The following is a 24,085-nucleotide window of genomic DNA, read 5'->3' on the forward strand; positions in this document are numbered from 1 at the left end:
CAGGAGCCCTGTGCGTCTTCTGGTCCGTTTCAGGTCTGATTTCAGCCAAAAATTCAGGCTGAAATCGGACCTGAAACGGTGAACAAGGATGCACCAGACCCCTACTGTGAGCCGCATGTGAGGACAGTGTGAGCCGCATGCAAGGATAGTGTGAACCCAGCCTTAAGGTTAATGCATATGGAGGAATCTGCACTGATGGCTACTGTATTCGGACAGCTACAGCATCCAAAGCTGCCTGAATAGCCAAACAGTGACAGCATCTAATTGGATGAAGTCACCGTTCAGCTGATAGCTTCTTCAAATAAAGTCAACTTTTGTTGAGCTGGCCATTCATGGTTCAAATTTTGACCTTTCAGAAAGATTCCGCAGAAATTTGAGCCGTTTATGACCAACTTTTTACATGGGGCTTTCTCACTTGTTGTATGTTCTTACATGAAAACCCAGAAGGCTCCCTATCTGCTAGGAGAGAGGTAAAAGTATGCATGTCGTATTCCGCTATTTGTGAATATAATTTGATTTCCAGCTACTCAGATCTATGTACAACAGAGGCTCATAAAGCCTCACAAACCAGTAAATCACTCTGCAAAGAACGTGACCTTGAGCAGACCAACTTCTGGCTACAAGTGGCAAATGTAAAATATTTCTACAAGATTTCATATTTATCTGATGAGAAAGTAAAAAATACAGTGTTTCTCTGAAAATAAGACCTACCCCGAAAATAAGACCTCTCAATTATCTCAATAATTATCTCAAGATAATCTAAATTTTCTAGGATGGCTGCAATATAAGCCCTACCCCGGAAATAAGCCCTAGTCAAGGTCCTTGCAAAATCATGTAATCCACGCTGTAAAAGGATTACATATTGTCCCGTGTGTGTCTTTATGTAAGGCCGCGTACACACGGGCGGACTGTTCGCCCAACTTTGTCCGCTGAACAGTGTTTGGGCGGACAGTCCGCTCGTGTGTGGGCTTTCAGCGGACAGTTTCAGCGGACAGTTTGACGAACAAGGTTTTTCGGAAATTCCGTAAAACTGTCCGCTGAAACCTTGTTTCAGCGAACAGTCCGCTCGTGTGTAGGCTTGTTCGTCAAACAAAGTTGCGCGCATGCTCAGAAAGGATTTTCACGCCGAAAGTTATAATGCAGTGTATAGGACGTCGTATTTTTCGTCCCGTCGTACGTGCCGTTCACGTCATCGCGCACGGTTTCAGCAAACTGTTCGTTCGTCGTGTGTGGCCATGTCCGTCCATGCTAATTTTGAGCGGACTGTTTGCCGAAACTGTTTGACGGACAAAGTTGGGCGAACAGTCCGCCCGTGTGTACGCGGCCTCACAATATTGTATTAAATATCTTATTTACAGCGCCACTGGGTGCCCATGTGACCCGCTGGAGCTCTCCTCCCAGCTGGCATCAAGGGGGATCTTGGCATCTCCCTCAGCAATGCTTGGAGCGGGGAAGAAGAGCTCCGACAAGTCATGTGAGCGCCCAGCAGTACTGTAAATAAGGTATTTTCTACAATGTTACATAAAGACACATACTGGACATTATATAATCCATTCACAGAGCGGATTATATGATTTTACAAGGACTTTACCTAAAGTTTATTTTGGGGATTACAGAGATGCTGACTCCTGAGCTGACAGGGAGGGAGAGGGGGGAGAGAAGACAGGGGACAAATAAGACATCCCCTGAAAATAAGCCCTAATGCATTTTTTTGTAGCCAAAATTAATATAAGACCTGGTTTGATTTTCAGGGAAACACGGTACAATCATATTTATTTTTAGTTCTCACATGCATATTCAAGTTAAGAAAATATGTGTTTTAACATTACATCCATTTTTACTCTTGACTTGGCCTAAGTAACATAGCATTTTGTGCATAGTCAAAGTATAACTAAAGGCAAAACTTTTTTTTTGTTTTTGTTTTGGATAGAGTATAGGTGGATTAGAACACCTGGCAGATTTTATTGCTGTCTGTGCCCCCATTAAGGGGATTCCGTTTCTCTATTTGCCATAATTGTAGGGGACACCGGTTTCTTCCATGACAGGATTATTATATTCAATTTGTCCTGTTTACCATTACCATTGAAAGTGAAAGTAAAATAAATCACAAATTTTGGGTTGTTCCCATAAAAGTTAGAAGGAAAATCTTCCAATGGGAACACTAGTTCTTGTGACCTGGAGGTCCCCAATAAATTCCCTTTATTTGCAGGGCTTTTCTCTCACTTCCTGTTTGGCTATGGGACAGGAAGTGAAGGGAAATCTCTGCAATGGGGAACGATTGACAAAAGTATTGTTGTGAAATATCCACCTTATATACAATATATCCACCTTTGTATACAAAAACCTATCTAAATATTCTTAATCCAGTATATAAAAATATGGGCATACAGCAGGTACAAGTGTAGCACTCTCTAGGCAGGTAGGTGCTAGAGATAGGATTTGGTAGGATAGGTAAATGTAAACTTATGAGCACAACAGTATATGGTGGGGGAAAAAAAATAAAAAGGGTTATAATCCTTCCTTGCTCTAGCCAAAAAAAAAAAATACCATTTGCCTATAGTTCTACTTTAACATTTTTTTGTGTCAGTAACGACATAGATAACAATTTTATCTCCAGTATCCAGCACACAGTGATTTTTTTATGAGTTTGAACTTCCCGTTGTGCAACAGTAAACACAGTCAGAAACACTTTATTATCCCTGAGGAATCCGCAAATCAGAGTGGAATCAAGTGCTATATATACCAGGGACGTGCAGTAAGGTCAGTGGCTGGTGAGGTACTGGTTAGTATCAGAGCCAGATACACACAGGTTACATACACTGCGATCGTTGGAGTGAGAGCAATAATTCTAGCACTAGACCTCCTCTGTAACTCTAAACAATTAACCTGTAAAAAATTTGAAGGCAACACTTATGGAGATTTAGAATTACTGAAGTTTGGTGCCATTCCACAAGCATGTGCAATTTTAAAGTGTGACATATTAGGTATCTTTTTACTCAGCATAACTTCATATTTCACATTCTACAAAAAAATTGGGCTAATGATAATGTTTTCTTTTCCTCAAAAAAAAAAAAACACAGTAAAAAAAAAATTGCTGCACAAATACCATGTGACGTAAAACGTTTCAACGACCACAATTTTATTCCCTGTTGTGTCTGCTAAAACAATATGTATAATGTTTGAGCTAGTATGCATAGCATCATCTTAATCTGGTTGAGGTCAGGACTCTGACAGGGCCACTCCAGAAGGCGTATTTTCTTCTGTTCAAGCCATTCTGTTGTTGATTTACTTCTATGCTTTGGGTCCTTGTCCTGTTGCAACACCCATCTTCTGTTGAGCTTCAGCTGGTGGACAGATAACCTTAAGTTCTCCTGCATGTGTCCTGCAATGTCTTGATAAACTTGGGAATTCATTTTTCTTTTGATGATAGCAATCCGTCCAGGCCCTGAAGCAGCAAAGCAGCCCCAAAGCACAATGCCCCCACCACCATACTTCACAGTTGGGATGAGGTTTTGATGTTGTTGTGTTGTGCCTCTTTTTCTCCACACATAGTATTGTGTGTTTCTTCCAAACAACTCAACTTGGTTTTCATCTGTCCACAGAATATTTTGTTAGTACTGCTGTGGAACATCCAGGTGCTCTTGTGCAAACTGTAAACGTGCAGCAATGATTTTTTTTTTGACAGCAGTGGCTTCCTCTGTGGTATCCTTCCATGAAATCCATTCTTGTTTAGTATTTTACATATCGTAGATTCGCTAACAGGGATGTTAGCATATGCTAGAGACTTTTTTAAGGCTTTAGCTGACACTCTAGGATTCTTCTTCACCTTATTGAGCAGTCTGCGCTGTGCTCATGCAGTCATCTTTACAGGACGCCCACTCCTAAGGAGAGTAGCAGAACTGCTGTACTTTCTCAATTTATAGACAATTTGTCTTACCATGGACTGATGAACAGCAAGGCTTTTGGAGATACTTTTATAACACTTTCCAGCTTTATGCAAGTCAACAATTCTTAATCGTAGGTCTTCTGAGAGCTCTTTTGTGCGAGGCATCATTCACATCAGGCATTGCTTCTTGTGAAAAGCAAACCCAGAACTGGTGTGGGCTTTTTATAGGGCAGGGCAGCTGTAACCAACACCTCCAATCTCATCTCATTGATTGCACTCCAGTTGGCTGACACCTCACTCCAATTAGCTCTTGGAGATCTCATTAGTCTAGGGGTTCACATACTTTTTCCACCCGCACTGTGAATGTTTACATGATGTGTTCAATAAAAACATGGTAACATTTAATTCTTTGTGTGTTATTAGTTTAAGCAGACTGTGATTATCTATTGTTGTGACTTAGGAAGATCAGATCATATTTTATGACCAATTTGTCCAGAAATCCATATAATTCCAAAAGGGTTCACATACTTTTTATTGCAACTGTATAAAATACCTAACTTGAAACTACAAAGTGCTCCAAGTCCACTATCTATCTCAATTCCATCAATGACCACACAGCCCCAGATTTCCCTTTCTAAAACAATCACCGCAGCTTAGCATTGTCGTTTCATATTGTGCCCCTAATTCTTGCCACAAATTGCCATTTTCCGGGGGAAAAAAAAACACAAATCTGCACATTAAAATGATGGTGCTTATGTACTATGCAAAATATTGGCCACAGAGGGCTCAAAGTTTGATGTGGGATTGGCACACCAGTAGGCCTTTTATTAAGTAGTAATACAAAAATCAAGGTTTTGTGGATATCTGTGGCTATCTGAGGTTATGTAAAAATGTAAAGCTGCTTTCTTCATATACCTAAACTAGATCCCGGCTTCTGAACCATCAGTGTCACATCTCTAGTGTGCCTTCAGCAGGGAACTACAGTTTCAGACTGAAACCTTTTACAACTTTATCTTAAAGGAAAGACCACCCCTCCACCACTTGTTTTTGGATAACTTTTTTTTTTCTTTCTTGCCTTTTCTGAAGTACTGAGTGTCCTATTTCACTGCAGCCCAAGGCGTCATTTTCTCCTGTCCCATGCTGGTTTCTGGGACCTGTGTGTGCTCCCGAAGACGACAGGGTCATTCAGAAAGCGCCACGCGGCTTGCACATGCGCAGTAGGGAAGAGGTGGTGAAGCCTGAAGGCTCCACTGCTGGTTTCCCTCAGTTAGAATGGTAGCGCCTGCACCTGATACGATGGACGGATCGGCCTTGGGGAAGGGGGGGGGGTATGGGCAACATCGTGGGCTCCCTGGACAGGTAAGTGTCTTTACTAAAAGTCAGCAGCTACAGTGTTTGTAGCTGCTGACTTTTTTAATAAAAAATGTTTGCGCCTGGAACACCGCTTTAAGTTGTCATCTGATCCAGGAGACCGTCATCTAATTTCTATGGACACCTGTGCCTTCTATAAGATCCAGTAAGCAAATTTAGACTGGGACTCTGGATAGAAGCAGAGCCCGCAACTTTCAAAGACCAGTGAAATACACAACTAATTGCTCAGCTGTTTCTGCAAGGTAATGTATTTGGGTAACACAATAAAGAAAGAACTTACCCCCATATTTTGCCATATTTTTTAAAACATTCCATGTCAAATTCAGCGAGACCCTGGTAAAGAGAAGTTCACAAAAAGTGAGACAGTGCAAAATATGGTACAGCAGGCATAAGTTAGAATATACAGTATATTTTGTGAAAACTATTTAATGTTGAACTGTAGTCAGATATAAAAGACACAAAATGCAGTTCTATAATCATTAATATCTTAAATTTTTTTCGTTTTTAAAGTGTAAGTACTTGAATTTGACCTGGTTTAGCCTATTGCAGCCCCTGTACAGTAAGGCTGGAGTGTAAGAGGAAGAAGCAGCACATAGAAACAAGAAGCATGCTAATAGGAAGAGAAAAGCAGAAAAGTGAGCTCATTGCTGTGCTACTTCTCCTTTCAGTGTCCATTCCTTTCAGAGTCCTTATACACACGGTCGGAGATTCCGAGTGAATGTGTCCGATCGGACCATTTTGTCGGATATTCCGACTGTGTGTGTGGTCTACATCGGACTGTTTCCATCGGAGTATCCGACGGACCAAGTTTTCCAACTTGTTGGTAAAATTTTCAGACAAAATGCTCCGATCAGACATACTCCGATCATGTGTAGAGAATTCCGATCGGACAAAGTGTCACGCATGCTCAGATCAAATTCCTACACCAAAGCTATTGGCTACTAGTGTGAACGTAGTCCTATCGTAACGAAATAACGTCATCACGTTGGATTTTCCAACAACTTTGTCCGACCGTGTGTATGCAACAGTTTCGGACAAAATCCGTCGGACAAAATCCGACAGACAAAATCCGACGGATTTGGTTGTCAGAATCTCCGACTGTCTGTACAAGGGCTAACAGATGGGGAAGGGCCCAGGATAACCTGGGTTCAGAAATGAGCAGGTTGAATGATGCTGGTCATTAGACTGAGGACATTTAAGTCCCGGGTCACACTATTGTGGTGCAGAATTTGCAGCGATTCCTGTGTGTTTCCCACACAGCATGACAAACACACTCCATTCATGCGAACAGCTGTGGGTGTCAATGTTAATTTAACGTCACCCCAAAAACTGTTCACAAAACGCAGTGCAATTGGCTGAATCGGATGATTTGGATCGCATGGGTGTTCAAACCCATCTGATTCGATTGCAGTGTAGCAAAAAAAGGTACCTTTTTCGTGCAGGTGCAGTGCAGCTTGAGCCATAGAAAATGAATAGGCTCAAATCTCACTGCAAAGAATCGTATGTGATTTCCTGTCTGAATCGCATGAGGTTTTCCGCACTGTATCAGTGTGAATGCGGACTAAGGGCAGGGATGTGCATTTGCCCACATGTGATGCTGAGCCTATCGTTTGATTGAACTGGAATTAATTAAATGAAAGAGGTGAGCAAGGGATATTAAGGCCAGGTTCAGATATGTGCGGCCGCAGTTCCCAGCATGGAGTCCGGTGCGTTCCTGTTCAGGTGCGAATCAGGCCGAATTTTCGCGTGAATTCACACCTGAACCGGACCCAAGCACACATAGGACCCTTTTGGATTCTGGACCATGGCCGCCCCAGATATGTGTGACTGGCTCCATTGAGAGCCGGTCCCACTTGCATGTTATGCGAATTGGATGCGGGGAAAGCAACATCCAATTCGCACATATGTGAACCCGGCCTAAGGCTGGGAAAGAAAGAGCTAGATGATGCGGCCATTCTCCAGGCAGGAATAGAGCCTTTAATAGGAACTGTGAGTTTCTTACAGTGTGCAGTAAAGTTAGAGCAGGCGATTTCCATACTGAAGAAGAGCTTACACAACTGTGGAAGACTGAAAGCAAGGCATTTTTTTTTTTTAGTTCGGGATAGAGTACAGAGTAATTACAATAACTGTCAGGTTTTTATTGTCGGTGCCCCTGCTATGGAGTGCCTCATTTGACTTGTTTACTGTTATTACAGAAAATGAAAGAAAAACGCCAAATTTCGGTTGTCACCGGAAAAGGAATAGAGGGGAAATCTTCCAATGGGGACACTAGTGCTGGTAAAAAACAGAGAGTCCCTCACTTTGGGGGGGGGGGGGTGTCCTTTCATTTCCTGTTTTAGCTATGTGACAGGAAGTCAAGAGAAAGCTCCTCAATAGGACACAGATGGCAAAAAACCCTCCCTTACTCTATCCAAAATAAAAATAAATGTTTTGCCTTTAGTTGACTTGAAGGTTATTTTGTGTTTCCAGTGTTAATGAGAATTAAACTAAAAACAGATCTTTTTAAAATACTGACACTGCTTTCTAGAGTAAATTTGTAAATATTTAGACAGAAATTGGCAGACATATTTGAATCCCTTACTTCCTGAACATCTGACATTTGTTTATAGGATCGTATTCCACTAAAGAAATGGCAAAACTTCCAATTCTGCAAACATGTAACACAGATCAACTAAAGGCTTCTACAAAGTTTGCAAGTGTATAAAATTATATTTAGACTTGCAGTTGGGGGAAGGCGATAGAGTCGCATTTTTACACCCTCCTAACTTCTCCTTCTTAATCTGCAAAGGCAGCACATGGGGTTGCACATATGCCGTGTCTGTGATGCTTTGCAACGGGGATATGGGAGGGCACAGCAATATGTGGATGAGTGGAGGGACATGTGAATGGGTAGGTGTGCACAGTACATCTTGCTCATTTCCATGGGGGTGGTATCAGGGACCCATAAGTATCGGTGGCGTGTGCCCCTTACACATTCACATTGGGTAGGTGCAGTATAAGTATTGGGTGCCATGAATAGGGGTACTATGTACCCCTTACTTATTCACATGGGATAGTATTGGGGTCCCATGAGTAGGAGTACTATGAACCCCTACTCATTCACACTGAGGGGACATTATTAGGGGTCCATGAAAAGGGGTACCATGTACTCCTAACTTCTTCATACTGGGGGGGACAGTATTAGGGCCCCAAGAATAGGGGTACTATGTACCCTTTACTCATTCACATGAGGGGGGGCGATATTGGAGAAAAAACAATAATACTCTGGTTTTTCTTCAAATCTAATAAATCTTTCACGTTTTTACTAATTATTATTATTATTATTCAGGATTTATATAGCGCCAACAGTTTGCGCAGCGCTTTACAATATGAGGGCAGACAGTACACTTACAATACAAATCAATACAGGAGGGATCAGAGGGCCCTGCTCGTTAGAGCTTACAATCTAGAAGGGATGGTCAAGTTGAAACAAAAAGGTAATAACTGTGGGGGGATGAGCTGATGGAGAAAATGAAAATACAGTTAGGTGTGGGTGGGGTAGGCTTCTCTGAAGAGAAGTGTTTTCAGGGATCGTCTAAAAGCTAATAAAGTAGGAGATAGGCGGACAGATTGGGGTAGGGCATTCCATAGGATTGGAGAGGCTTTGGAAAAGTCCTGGAGGCGAGTATGGGAGGAGGTGATGAGGGAGCTAGAGAGCAGGAGGTCTTGAGAGGAACGAAGAGAACGAGTAGGTTGGTATTTAGAGACTAAGGCCGCGTACACACGGGCGGACTGTCTGCCCAACTTAGTCCGCCGAAACACATTTTAGCGGACAGTCCGCTCGTGTGTGGGCTTCAGCAGACTTTTTCAGCGGACAGTCTGGCGGACTAAGTCTTTCGGAATGTTGGAAAGACTGTACGCTGGACTCGCATTTGGGCGGACAACTTTTGAAATGAGCGGACTTTTCCCGCCCGGAGAAAAGTCCGCTCATTTCGAGCGGGTATCCAGGTAGGCGGGGCCCGCGACGGAGACGTCACTGGCCCCGCCGCCTGGTATGGACTTAAAGGGGAACACCAACGCCGAAAAAAATCGGCGTGGGGGTCCCCCCTAAGTCCACAACAGACCCTCGTCCGAGCACGCTACCCGGCCGGCCAGGAAAGGGGGGCGAGCGAGCGCCCCCCCTCCTGAGCCGTACCAGGCTGCGTGCCCTCAACATGGGGGGGTGCCTTGGGGAAGGGGGGGCCGCGTGGCCCCCCCACCCCAAAGCACCTTGTCCCCATGTTGATGAGGACAAGGGCCTCTTCCCGACAACCCTGGCCGTTGGTTGTCGGGGTCTGCGGGCGGGGGGCTTATCCGAACCCTATGTGAATGAGTATGAGGTACAATGTACCCCTACCCATTCACCTGTAAAATAAAAGTACCAAAAAAAAAACACAACACACGAGATAAAATACTTTATTGCACAGCTCCGGGGGGTCTTCCGTCTTCGGGGGTCTTCTCGCCGGACTCCTCCGCTATCTTCTTGTAGCTCTTTTGCTAGCGAAGGAGTCCGGCTTTCTTCCTCCCCGCCGCCGGCCTTTTCTCCCGACTTCGGGGGTCTTGTCCCCCTCTTCGGTTCTTCTGCCGGGCCACCGCGCCTTCTTATAGCTCTTTTACAGGCGGTGGCCCGGTCTTCTGTCGCCGCTGTCGCCGCCGCCTTCCATTCTTCTTCTTCTTCTTCTTCTTCTCCAGGAGATGTTGCCTCGACGATCTCCCTGGCCGGAATGCCAGAGCCGCGCTGCGTGGCCACTTATATAGTGACAATGGGGCGGTGTCACATGGTATATGTCACATGGGTTGGTCACATGGGTTGATGTCACATGGGGACTATGACATCGTAAGGGGGCGGGGTCACCATGTGACACCAACCCATGTGACATATACCATGTGACACCGCCCCATTGTCACTGTATAAGTGGCCGCGCAGCGCGGTTCTGGCATTCCGGCCGGAGAGATCGTCGAGGCAACATCTCCTGGAGAAGAAGAAGAAGAAGAAGAAGAAGAACGGAAGGCGGCGGCGACAGCGGCGACAGAAGACCGGGCCACCGCCTGTAAAAGAGCTATAAGAAGGCGCGGTGGCCCGGCAGAAGAACCGAAGAGGGGGACAAGACCCCCGAAGTCGGGAGAAGAGGCCGGCGGTGGGGAGGAAGAAAGCCGGACTCCTCCGCTAGCAAAAGAGCTACAAGAAGATAGCGGAGGAGTCCGGCGAGAAGACCCCCGAAGACGGAAGACCCCCGGAGCTGTGCAATAAAATATTTTAACCCTGTGTTGTGTTTTTTTTTGTACTTTTTTTCACAGGTGAATGGGTAGGGGTACATTGTACCCCATACTCATTCACATAGGGTGGGGGGCCAGTATCCGGGGGCCCCCTTATTAAAGGGGGCTCCCGGATTCCGATAAGCCCCCCGCCCGCAGACCCCGACAACCAACGGCCAGGGTTGTCGGGAAGAGGCCCTTGTCCTCATCAACATGGGGACAAGGTGCTTTGGGGTGGGGGGGCCGCGTGGCCCCCCCTTTCCCAAGGCACCCCCCATGTTGAGGGCACGCGGCCTGGTACGGCTCAGGAGGGGGGGGCGCTCGCTCACCCCCCTTTCCTGGCCGGCCGGGTAGCGTGCTCGGACAAGGGTCTGTTGTGGACTTGGGGGGCACCCCCACGCCGATTTTTTTCAGCGTTGGGGTTCCCCTTTAAGTCCATTCCAGGCGGCGGGGCCAGCGACGTCTCCTTCGCGGGCCCCGCCTACCTGGAGACGCGCTCAAAATTGTATGGCGGACTTGTATGGCGGACTTAGTCCGCCGTATTAGTCCGCTTAAAAAGTGCCGTGTGTGGGCAAGTCCGTTCGTTCAAAAGTTTGGACGGACTGTCTGTCGGATTGTCTGACGAACTTAGTTGGGCAGACAATCCGCCCGTGTGTACGCGGCCTAAGCTAGTGATGATGTAGCTGGGGGCGAAATTGTGGATGGCTTTGTATGTAGTTGTTAGTATTTTGAATTTAATTCTTTGGCTGAGCGGAAGCCAGTGGAGGGATTGACAGAGAGGAGTGGCAGACACAGAGTGATTGGTAAGGTGGATGAGTCTGGCAGCAGCATTCATGATGGATTGAAGAGGTGATAGACTATGTAGAGGTAAGCCAATGAGAAGGGAGTTGCAGTAGTCGAGGCGGGAGATGACCAGTGAGTGAATTAAGAGCTTTGTTGTGTCATTGGTTAGAAAGGGGCGTATTTTGGAGATGTTGCGGGGGTTGAGGCGGCAGGATTTGGACAGTGATTGGATGTGTTGCTTGAAGGAGAGTTCAGAGTCCAGGACTACACCTAGAACCTTGGCGTGAAGGGATGGGCTTATGGTTGTGCCATCAATTTTGACAGTGAGATCAGGGGAAGGGGCATATGGGGGAGGAAAAATTATAAGTTCGGTTTTGGATAGATTGATTTTGAGGAAGTGATGTGACATCCAGACTGATATATTTGATAGTAAATTAGTGATACGTGAGGAGACAGAGGGAGTGAGCTGAGGGGTAGAGAAATAGATTTGGGTGTCGTCAGCATAGAGGTGGTATTGGAAGCGGTGGGAGGTTGACCCAGGGAGGAGGTATAGATTGAAAATAGGAGTGGTCCAAGAACAGAACCTTGGGGGACCCCAACAGAGAAAGGAAGAGGAGAGGAGGAAGTAGAATTGTAAGAAACGCTAAAGGTGCTGTTGGATAAGTAGGAAGAGAACCATCGTAGAGTACGGTCACGGAGATCAAAGGTGTGGAGTTTTTTGAGAAGGAGGGGGTGGTCAACCATATCAAAGGCAGCAGAGAGGTCCAGGAGGAGGAGTACAGAATAATGTTGATTGGTTTTGGCCGTTAGTAGATTGTTTGTTAGTTTTAGGAGAGCAGTTTCTGTTGAGTGTTGAGGACGAAATCCAGACTGAAGGGGATCAAGAAGGCTATTATCAGCGAGGTGGTACTAATAAAAAATATCACCCCGTTCAAGAAAATTATCCCCCATTCAAGTGAATGGGGCCACTCGGAAACTGGAGCAGCATATATGGGGCTAACACAAGGAGTGGTGAAGCCACATATCGCCTCCTTGCCGCCTGTCAAACATCTCTGAAAAGCAATCCAACCACAGATTTCTTAGTTGTGGCAGTGACAACTGCTAGTGTAAATGTGGCTTCAGACTGTTGCTGAAATGATTGGACTTTAGCCTTGTTCCCTAAACACAATCTGTTCCTATTCCATTTATTGTAATTTCTCACGATATGTAACCTGGGAAACTATGTACTCTGCTATATTTTGTCACATATATTTTAAGTTAATCATTGCTAATCTCCCTGATTAGTATGTTTGATTTGTATGTTTCCTGATCTGTTCATAAAGGCGTATCGTTTATTTTCTCATTATACCGTGAAGGTTTTCATTTATCAAGGTCAGGAAAGTCAAGAGCACCAACCGTGATCTGATTCTGGCCAATAGCCATTGGACCCAACTGCTTATTTCTGGAAAACCTGTGTACACATTTTTAGTTTATTGTATGAGGAAAGAATTTTTGCCAGTGTGTTTAAAGTTGTGTAAAAGTTTCCTTGATTAGTGGCCAAATGATGCACTCCAATGATGTACATTAATGCTAGCCACACACTGTACAATATCCTTAAGAATTAACAATTAAGTCATTTGAAAACAGTAATTACATTTATATCTGATCAGTTAGGTGCCTTTGATTTCATAGTGGTTGGTAAATCTATTGCCGCGCACACACAATCGGAATTTCGGCCAGCAAAAGATCGATGAGAGCTTTTCATCGGAAAATGCCACCGTGTGTATGCTCCATCGGAATTTAGCTGGCCGAATTCCCACCAGCAAAAATTTGAGAGCATGTTCTCAATTTTTCCGACAGAAAAACTTTAATTTGGAAACTTCGATTGTGTGTATGCAATTCCGACGCGCAAAAACCCACGCTTGCTCAGATTCAACTACGAGATGGAAGCTATTGGCAACTGGGTATTTAACTTCCTCTTTCTGGTCCCGTCGTACGTGTTGTAAGTTACCACATTCTTGACGGTCGGAATTTGGTGTGATCCTGTGTACGCAAGCCAGCTTGAGCGAAATCCCGTCGGAATTCCGTCGGGAAAACCATCAGAGCTTTTTTCGACCAAAATTCCAATCATGTGTACGCGGCATAAGACTAGCCATACACACTACAGAAGGCCATATATAGATCTATTTTTCGATCATCAGAAAGCCGATCAAAAACAGCTGAACGGATTTCTCCATCCACACATGCAAGGTGGATGGAGGAATCCTTCCCACTGTGTTGTATTCTGACAGCGGGGACTCCTCCTCTGTAACAATACAGTAATCAGCACGGCAGCTGCTGATCGAATGAACATTTTACAACATCCCATTTGACAAAAGCAAATCGTTAAGAGCAACTTTTGTCAGAAATGGCCATAGATGGATCAAAATTCATCTGGTCCTTGCTGATTTGGCCAAATTTCAATCCATTTTTGGCTAGGCTTAGATTAAAAAATAAAGAGGTTCCTCCATCCACCCTGAACAACATAGATGGAGTAATCTGTACTGCTGGCTATTGTATTCAGACAGCTGCAGCACCTGAGGCTGTCTGAATACCCAGACAGCGACTCCTTCTGGATTCAGTCACTGTTATGCTGGTGATTTTCCACCCAGCTCAGTCATTTTTTTTTATTGACTTTTTGCTGCGGTATGGAATATATTTATTGGAATCCTCCAAAATTCAAGCCATGTATGGCTAGCATAAAGGGGATTACACAATCAACTGGTAATGTGTGTGGAGGGCTTAAAAGAATGTATCATGTTATCCATAAAGTATCACTTCCTTTTTTCACCATATAAAAGTATTTATTACTTTGGATCAAGTTGAACCAAAATTGTCAAAATGTCAAATACAGTATATATGAATGTAGTATAAATGTGAATAAACCTCTTGCATTTCTCAATCCCTTTCTTTTAAAGTCCTTTGTTTTAAAAGATAATTCTAAATCTGATTAACATAAAACTTTGCCATAAACAGGTTAAGATTGTATACTTACATTTTTGTTTTCAAGAAAAGTCCCAATAAATGGCAGGGGTTTAGGACCTGGTATTCCATACTTTTTGAAAATTCTGTAAGGCCAAATCCCATAGCTAAAAAACAAAACAAAAAAACAGCAGATGACAGATGTGAGTAAACATGAAATGTCAGATGTCAATGGGGAAATAAATAGAAAAACAGCTAAGTAAATAAATAAATAAATAACAGACAGAAGTTCAGCTTAAAGTGACATTAAACAATACCCTTTTTCTGCACATATAATTCATACACATCCACTGCTTAATGGCCCTGTAATTTATATTTCATGTGATTGATTCTTATTGTGGTTTTTCTGCCTCCTTCTAAGGTCCTCTGTGAGCTCCAGAACCTCTCCTTTTCATTCTCTGTTTGTTTATAATGAGCAGTAGATGTTAGTTGTGATCATGTGCATTGCTCTATGCACATTACAAATCCCATAGTCTATAATCCATAGCATCTAGTCCAGTGGCGACTGGTGCTCATTTTTTTTTGGGGGGTGGGGGCGACAAACAAACCTTGCCCCCTCACTACCCCATCCACCCCGTCTCTCGATCCATCAATCACCCATTTGATCGCCTCTTTGCTTGCCCATCGGCCCGCACTTACCACATCCAGGTCGCGGCCTTCCCCCTGCATTTCCTCCCAAGTCTCGGCAGGCGCTTCTACTCCCGGACAATCTGGTCTTAGAACCCCCTACTAATTGGGTCTTAGGATTCCTGGCCAATCGGGTTTCAGGACCCACTTTCTGATTGGCGGGAAAAGACATTAGCAAATATTAATTTGCTAATGTCACCCAAGTGGGTGGGCTCACCCTTTTTGAAGCCAATTAGAGCCTCAAGCTGTAAACACATGCTTAAAAAAAAAAAGTTGAAATGCATGCGTCTGGCATCCTGCATAGAGATTAAGGGCCAGGCGCATGGATTAGGGGGTAAGGCGCCCCGGTGCCCCTTATGGACAGGCTGCCACTGATCTAGTCCATCTCAGGAGCAATCAAGAGGGGGTGGCTACCTTCCTACATACAGTGTAGGGAACGTATTTAGCCATCCTCTAACAGGAAGCCGCCTCCAAGAAGCAAAAGAAAAAATAAAGGAATTTGAAGATTTAGATGGGCCTAAGAGCAATAGATGGCACTTTTTTGAGTTAAAGTGGTTCTAAAGCCTCAAGGTTTTTTTTTACCTTAATGCATTATGCATTAAGGTAAAAAACCTTCTCTGCTGTAGGACCCCAGCCCTCCTTACTCTTACCTGAGCCTGATCTGATCTAACGACCTGCATGACAGCATCAACACTTGCTGCTGTCTCCCTCCTCATTGGGCAGATTGATAGCAGCGGGAGCCATTGGCTTCTGCTCCTTTTAATAAACTCCAGTGGCCAGGGGGCGGGGTCGAGTCCTGCTGTCTGCATCAATGGACGCAGCAGCTGGGCTAGGGAGCGAGCACACATGAGTGCCCCCATGGGTAGTAGCTTCCTATGGGGGCCCTGGACATAGAAGAGGAGCCAGGAGCGCCAGCGGGGGAATGCGAGAAGAGGAGGTTTTGGAACGCTGTGTGAAATTCCACATACATGTAAGCATAGAGATCTTTGTTATTTTTATTTTTTTCCCCTTTACAAATGCATTTAAAGCGGGATTCCACCCCAAAGTGGAACCTCCGCTGATCGGATCCCTCCCCCCCTCCGGTGTCACAATTGACACCTTTCAGGGGGGAGGGGGGCGGAGATTTCCTATTGCGCGGCGCGGCTCGCGCATGCGCAGTAGGGAACCGGGAAGTGAAGCCGATTCGCTTCACTTCCTGATTCCCTCACCTAGAATGGTGACTGCAGCAGCCGAGAGCCGAGTGATCGATCGGCCTCGGCTGCCGGCATCGCTGGAACCCGGGACAGGTGAGTGTCCATTTATTAAAAGTCAGCAGCTGTAGTATTTATAGCTGCTGGCTTTTAATATTTATTTTTTTGGTGGAATCCCTCTTTAAGGATAGATACTCAAATAGACCTTTATATTTTTAAAACCAGAGATTAGTGTCACTTCAACCCTTCTATACTCTATCCAAAACTACAACAAAAGATTTTGGCTGAGGTTGGGCTTTAAGTATTATAGGACGGACTGAACTACTTCACTGCTAATTGCAGAACCTGCAGAGCAACAAGATGTTGCTGCAACATTTCTCTTGTGAATTGGCACAGTAACTAGCCCTAATGCTGCGTACACACGACCCTTAACAACTCTTATGCCTCATACACACGGTCGGACATTCCGACCACAAAATCCGTCTGTTTTTTTCCAACGGATTTTGTCCGAAACAGGGTCACACAAAGTTGTCGGAAAATCCGATCCTTCTGAATGAGGTGACGTCAAACACGTATGTCGGGACTATAAACGGGCCAGTAGCCAATAGCTTTCGTCTTAGTTTATTCTGAGCATGTGTGGCACTTTGTCCATCGGAATTTTCTACACACGATCGGAATGTATGCAATTGGATTTTGCCGCCGGAAAATTTTAGAACCTGCTCTCAAACTTTGTGCGTCGGAAAATCCGACAGAAAAAGTCCCATAGAGCCCACACATTATCGGATTTTCCGACAACATAATCCTATCTGACTTTTTCCATCAGAATTTCCGACCGTGTGTACAGGGCATTACGGTTTTTCTGACAGAGTTCTGACGGACTTCCGCTGAAACGGACTGGCCTATACATGATCACACCAAAGTCTGATTGTTTAGAACGCAGTGACGTACAACGCGTACGATGGGACTAGAAAAAGGAAGTTCAATACCCAGTAGTCAATAACTGCCCTTGTGTCATTTTTGGTCCATTGGAACAGCATACAGACAAACGGTTTTCCCAATAAAAATTGATTCTGTCGGAAAGATTTAAAACATGTTCTATTTATAGGTCCATCAGAATTTTCAGAAAAAAAAGTCAGCTGAAGCGCACACACGATCGGAATATCCGATGAAATGATTCCGTCTGACTGTACATGGCATAAGAATAGATTACATTTTATGGATTACCTCTCCCTGTACTTCCTGTGTCCCTGTCTGTCCCTCCCTGTAATTAAGCAACAATTTTGTTGCCATAATATTATCTATATAGGACAATGGTGTCCTTAAGGGCCGGTTCACACTGCGAGCCGCAGCGAGGCGTCTCCGACTTCCTCGCCGCGACTTGCAGGGGGGGTCAGCGGCGACTTGCAGAGGACTTCTGCATAGAAGTCAATGCAAGTCGCCCCCGAAGTCGCCCCGAAGTAGTACAGGAACCTTTTTTCTGAGTCGGAGCGACTCGAGTCGCTCCTCTCAGAACGGTTCCATTGTACTCAATGGGGACGACTTGCGGGAGCGAGGCGAGGCGAGCCGTGTCGCCTCGCCTCGCGCCGCAGTGTGAACCGGCCCTTAAGGTCATCACTGAAATTCAGTGCCAAACTTTATACAGCGAGATTCCCGTTGAAAAAGAAAGACAAGCTCAGAGCAGTAAGCCCCTGTTCACTATTGACTGTATTGTGTATTTACGTGACTTTTAAGGATCCATACACTCTGTGCTTAAAAAAACACTGCTTTCACAGTAGATTTGCATTTTTTTTTCTCCTGGCTGTAGAAGCAGCTTAATGTTATCCTGCTCATGCACATTAGGGCTTTTTAAAGGCATAAACAAAAAAAAAATTCCATCAAAAAATGCCTTTTTGAGAGGCGTTTTTGGGCATAAAAATGCAAAACACTCATAAACACACACGTTTAGGAGCTACCAACATTTTCAAGTGTACAGAGGGGACTGTTTTGGAGAAAAACGCTTATAAAAGCAAATGTCCATAAACTCTCCTAAACTGTTGTGCAATAAAAACTACTATGGGCATCTTTTCTGCTTGTAGTGTAAATGGACCCTAAGGTTCCATGCACACTGGCAAAAAAACAACAACTTGATTCTACAGGCGTTTGATGTTTTTTTCACCTGCCTGTAGAAGCACTTCTATTGTATTGTATGTGTATTTGCACATTATGACGATTACAGGCATTTTCTGACAGGGACGTTCAGAGGCAGGGAAAATAAAACCTTCTCAATCGTGTTTTCTGGAGACGTTTAGGAGCTGTAAAAATGTCAATCGCTCCTAAACTCTTGTTATCTCTTATGAACGTCAAGTTTCAAAGTTTTTTTTATTTTGAAGTCAAAGGGGTTGTAAACCCTCCATTTTTTTTTTTTAAATAACAAACATATCATACTTACTTCCACTGTGAAGTTCGTTTTGCACAGAGTGGCGCTGATTCTGGACTTTTGGGGTCCCCCAACGGCGCTCGCGGCTCCTCCACACATCAGAAAACCCCCTAGGAGAAGTGCTCTCCCTGGGGGTTACCGTGCATCCTTAGACATAGAATGCAGACCCGGCCCCACCCTCCGCATCATTGGGTTTGATTGACAGCAGCGGAAGCCAATGGCTGCACCGCTATTAATCTATCCAATCAAGAGCCGAGACCCCGGCCAGAGAAGGTTTTGCGTGTGTCCGGCATGGGAACAAATGGGCTCAAGTGAGTAAAACTCAGGGGGCCGGTCAGTGACAGCAGTTTTTTCACCTTAATGCATAGGACTTTTTTTCTGCTCCTAATGTGCATGGAGCCTAAGCCCTTGTACACACGGTCGGAGATTCCGACAACCAAATCCGTCGGATTTTGTCCGACGGATTTTGTCCGACGGATTTTGTCCGAAACTGTTGTATACACACGGTCGGACAAAGTTGTCGGAAAATCCAACGTGCTGACGTTATTTAGTTACGACGGGACTATGTTCACGCTAGTAGCCAATAGCTTTGGTGTAGGAATTTGATCTGAGCATGCGTGGCACTTTGTCCAATCGGAATTCTCTACACATGATCGGAGTATGTCCGATCGGAGCATTTTGTCAGAAAATATTTCCAGCAAGTTGGAAAAGTTGGTTCGAAGGATATTCCGACGGAAACAGTCCAATGCAGACCACACACAGTCAGAATATCCGACAAAACGCTCCGATCGGACACATTCCGACGGTTTAGCTTAGGCTAGATTCACACCTATGCATTTTTTGTGCTTTTTGCATTTTGCAGATTTTTACTAAAGTCTAGTTAACATGGTTTCCTGTGGAGCATATTCTGTAGTGCAAATCTACAAAATGCAAAAAGCACTAAAACTGCATAGGTGTGAATCCAGCCTTAAGCCTCGTACACATAATCAGATTTTCCGCAGACAAAACCTCGGACTTTTGTCCGAAGGGCATTGGCCAGGAACTTGTCTTACATACAAACGGCAAGGAATTGTTTGCCGACAAGCATGAACGTAATGACATACTACATGGTTTTCAGATTTTTAGCGCCACCCTCTAGGCACCTTCTGCTAATTTTGTGTTAGTAGAAGTTTGGTGAGTGCTGATTTGTGCTTTTCTTTTCACGCTTTTCAGTTTGCACTTTTCAGTTCATTTCTGGACGGCCGTTCGTCAACCAGTCATGTTGCGGAATTGGAGGCGATAACGTGTTTATTATTGACCTTGGAGTTATTGCTTTGACCCAAGTCTAATCCAGGAACAGGAGGAGAAGGATTTCTTGGACCAAAAATACAATGTAAAATTGACACCAACATAGTTGTATCTTTGATCTTAAAAACGACAGGATAATGGTGTTGTGGTAATAATATTATTGTTGATATCACTAGAAAAAAAAAGCCTTTGAAAATTTGTTTGCAATAACTCCATCAGTATCACCAGCAAAGCAGCTTCATTATTATCCCATTAAGGAAGAAGAAAATTGTGTGCTGCATTTCGAGACTTCATAATTTGCCGCGTCACGAATGTTAATTCTCCATTACGAAAGGCTAGTTTACAAGACCAATCGCTTCTGGCTTGTCCTTGCTTCTGAGCATGCGTGTTTGTACTTTGGACTTTTGTCCGACGGACTTGTGTACACACGCTGGGAAAATCTGGCAACAGATATTTGTCTGAGGAAATTTTAAAGCCTGCCATCCAACATTTGTCCGCGGAAAATCCAACAACAATTGTTCCGATGGAGCGTACAGCCAGTTGGATTTTCTGGCAACAGCCTGTCATCACACATTTCCCGTCGGAAAATCCGATCGTGTGTATGAGGCTTTAGGTTCTATGCACAATGGGCTTAAAAAAAAATTACTGTTTCCCTGTCAGAAAAAAACGCTCATATAGAATGTTTTTATGTACAAAGTTTAAAAGAGTTTTGCATCGTTGTTCATTGTTGTCCAATCAAAAACGCAAACCAAAAGTTTTTTGTTTTTTTTTCCAGCCTCTAAACGTTGAGCTCAAAATATGCCTGTAATCATCCTAATGTACATGGACACATAGGATAACAGAGCTACTTCTACAGGCAAAACACAAAACTCAAACAAACTGTAGAACTAGCGATTTTTAAGCCAGCATGCATGGAGCCTAAAGCATTTTTTTGTGCATTTATTTAAGCATTTTTAGGCTTGAGCATTTTTTATTTAGCCAATGGAAATTTACTTCCTAGGAGGAGGAGATGGTTGTTAGATCCATGTTTTCAGGCATTTTTCAGGGGCTCAAATTAAAGTCTATAGAGGCCAAAACAGGTGATCATGCCCTAAGGATGCATTGTTAGTGCTTTTTGCATTTTGCAGATTTGCACTACATCCATTTAACATGGTTTCTTATGGAACACGTTCTGTAGTACAAATCTGCAAAAAGCACTAAAAATGCATAGGTGTGAATCCAGCCTTAAGGTCCATGCACACTGGGCTTCAAAATCGCTGTTTCTACAGGAGTTTTGCATTTTTGCCTGTAGAAGCAGCTCCATGTTATCCTATGTGTCCGTGCACATTAGGATGATTACAGGTATATTTTAAGCTCAGCATTAAGAGACAGGAGAAAAAAACCTTTCTGGTTTGTGTTTCTGATTTGGAGCTTTCTGGCAGAAAAAATGCAAAACGCTTCTAAACTTGCCTAAACAGTGTACAAAACCGCTCTATATGAGTGTTTTTTTTCTGGCAAGGGAACTGGCATTTTTTGGGTTTTTTTTAAAGAGGAAGTAAACCCTTCCAAACAACTTGGACCTATAGGTAAGCCTAGATTAAGGCTTACCTGTAGGTCCAAGCAATATCTCCTAAACCTATATGGTTTAGGAGATATTTGCCCGAAAATGGGCACCGCTGTCTACGGCGCATGCGCCGTAGACAGCGGCGCGCAGGCGCACTAAATGCGGCAAATCCAAGAATGGATTTGCCTAATTTGTCGACTCCCGTGCGCATGCGCGGGAGTGACGTCATCGCGGCTTCGCCGTATGGCAGCGGCGGAGCTGCGAGACGCGACTCCCGTGCGCATGCGCGGGAGTGACGTCATCGCGGCTGCGCCGCTGTGATTCGTCGGAGCTGCGAGACGCCACCAGCAACATGGATGCGGCGGACTACAGGGGACAGCGGCGACTTCGCTGGCTCCTGTGTCAGGTAAGTGACACATAATGAGCTACTATGCGATGCATAGTAGTCCATTATGCTTTACCTTTGCAGGGAAAAAAAGAGGAAGTAAACCCATCAGGGTTTACTTCCTCTTTAAGCCACGTGTGCATGGAGCCAAAAAGTTTCTCTACTTTTTCTGAGTGTTTAGCAACAACACATTGCTCAGACGTGAGCGCGCACAATAGAATAACATGGGATTCTGGTGTTGAGCATTGAAGTTCATTTCAGGTTGCTGAGCGTGGATATGGTTAAGTTTTAATAATATCCAATATACTAATCCCATAATCAGAGCTGACAGTCCTGTTTTTACTGGGCTGTGGCACTATTGATTTTTTTTTTTTTCAGAAGGCTGCTGTTTATATATAGAAGTGTCACTATGAAACTCATGTATAAAATTTGTTCTAATAAAAAAACAATTCTCATTGCCTGTATCAACCAGACAACTTTCAAGTGTCATTATGCAGTCAGTGTTTAAAAGGCAACAAGAATATCATATCATTTTGTGCTTTTGATTTGGGGAAAAGGTATAAAATTGAATAATAACAAACAATGTCTTTTAAAGCAGTCACAATTTAAAATGAATACACAGCAAAAAATGAATTATACAAAAACTATATAAATAAAAAACGCAGAAAAATGTGCAGACAGAGTATGAAAAAGTAATTGGTTCATTAGGAAACAATGATATACTCACTAAGTGAGAAGTGCCAGCAAAAGGATTAGCAGAATCCATGTTTCCTTGGAGAAATCTGGGAGGAAATACATGTTTATATCTTCTTTAGTTGTTGGACCTTCCCTTGTATATACTAGGTCTTTCCCTTCTTCTTCTTCTTCTGACTGTCTGCACTATGGCAGCTGTTGATATACTGTTTCCTGTAGAGTGGTGACGTCATAATATAGGTGGAGATCAGTGACAAGGTCAGAGGCCCAGCTATGGGTGTGTGCAGAGAAAACACATATTAATGTTTTACTGAGAGCACTAAGCTTGGAGGAGGGAATACAGATAAGGAAGGAATATTACAGAGTATCAAATGTTCAGCTTATGTCTCTGGAGTCTGAGGTACACATACACCGTACTTTATACTTTTATTTTGTAATGTTACTAATCCCAAATGGGTGCTCATTCTCACCCATTTGGGATCAATAGCATTACATTACAAAATAAGAGTATAAACCAAAAAACAAAACTATAATATGTTGCAGTTTACCAATCTTTAAATGCAGTAGCTGTATTAATTTTCTCTTGTAAAACTTTTGTTTTTCTTTTTCACCTGGTGATGGAAGAGCAACAGAGACGTCTTTGGACAGCAGCATTGTCAATCTGGAGTAGGGGTTGCGCTGCGGCGTGTTCGCACAGCCCACGTGCAGAGCCCGCCAGGAAGTCGGCACTGCGCTTCGCTAATCACAGGCAGTGAGACATTGCGCGGCTGCAGAGATCTGGAAATGTCTCACTGCCTGTGATTAGCGCAGCGCAATGCTGACTTCTTGGCGGGCTCTGCACGTGGGCTGTGCGCAGGCCCGTCATAACAGGACAGGCAAAACAAACAATTGCTTGGGGCCCCCGAGCTGGCCTGGGACCCCAGCCGCGCCGCTGACCGCTGCTTCCTATAAGCTGCAGCCTGTAGCATGGCCAAGCTCCTCTTCCTTCCTCCTGCAGTCCACGCGGTACAGGAGATTCAGTTTCCTGGTCCTGGCCAGACTGACAGGAAGTGCACACACTGAGTCCAGCAGGCCAGGAACTGAATCTCCTGCGGCACGGTTTGCGGTAGGGAGGGGGGGTTAAAAAGAACACGGGGGGGGGAGTAGTAAGGGGGGGAGGCAGTCATTAAGACCCATTTAGTAATAAATAGATGGTAGCTTGCTGACCATAATAAAAACAATTACCATAGCTTTGTTTCCATTTTCCTTTCTTTACCATCCCATTTCCATTTTTTTACCTGATTCAAAATAGAAGCAATATGTATTAAAGCTTTTTGCAAAAAATTTACAAAGCAGAGAAAAGACTCTACAGTACACTCTACTGTAGAGTCTTTTCTAAGCATATTGCTTCTATTTTGAATCAGGTAATAAGATGGAAATGGGATGGTAAAGAAAGAAAATGGATAGAAAGCTATGGTAATTGTTTCTATGGTAAACCTATGGTAAATTTTTTGTTTTTTGCTCTCCTCATTAGATATCGTTAGATATACTGTGTCCACTGTACAAGATGTTATCCCTTATCCATAATTTATATGCCCAGCCATATGGGTGCTTTATGACCTCATTGTTTACTGCCACAATGCTTCCATGT

The 24,085-nt window shown here is 44.1% G+C and overlaps 1 protein-coding gene across 1 annotated transcript in view; it reads right to left on the minus strand.

Annotated features, from left to right (window-relative positions):
- LOC143975179 (cytochrome P450 3A24-like) overlaps positions 1 to 22,652 on the minus strand; it is a 56,281-nt gene extending 33,629 nt beyond the window's left edge. The window contains exons 1-3 of the mRNA XM_077477278.1: positions 22,490 to 22,652; positions 14,328 to 14,421; positions 5,538 to 5,590 (exon numbers count right to left, since the gene is read on the minus strand). Of these exons, the coding sequence (XP_077333404.1) occupies positions 5,538 to 5,590; positions 14,328 to 14,421; positions 22,490 to 22,560 (218 nt within the window). The 5' untranslated portion in view covers positions 22,561 to 22,652. The remainder of the gene's footprint in view (positions 1 to 5,537; positions 5,591 to 14,327; positions 14,422 to 22,489) is intronic.
- Between the last annotated feature and the right edge of the window lie 1,433 nt (positions 22,653 to 24,085).

The sequence above is a fragment of the Lithobates pipiens genome, unplaced genomic scaffold (genome assembly GCF_037356315.1).
Source record: "Lithobates pipiens isolate NorthernLeopardFrog02 unplaced genomic scaffold, aLitPip1_a1.2 Scaffold_13, whole genome shotgun sequence".
Lineage (NCBI taxonomy): Eukaryota > Metazoa > Chordata > Amphibia > Anura > Ranidae > Lithobates > Lithobates pipiens.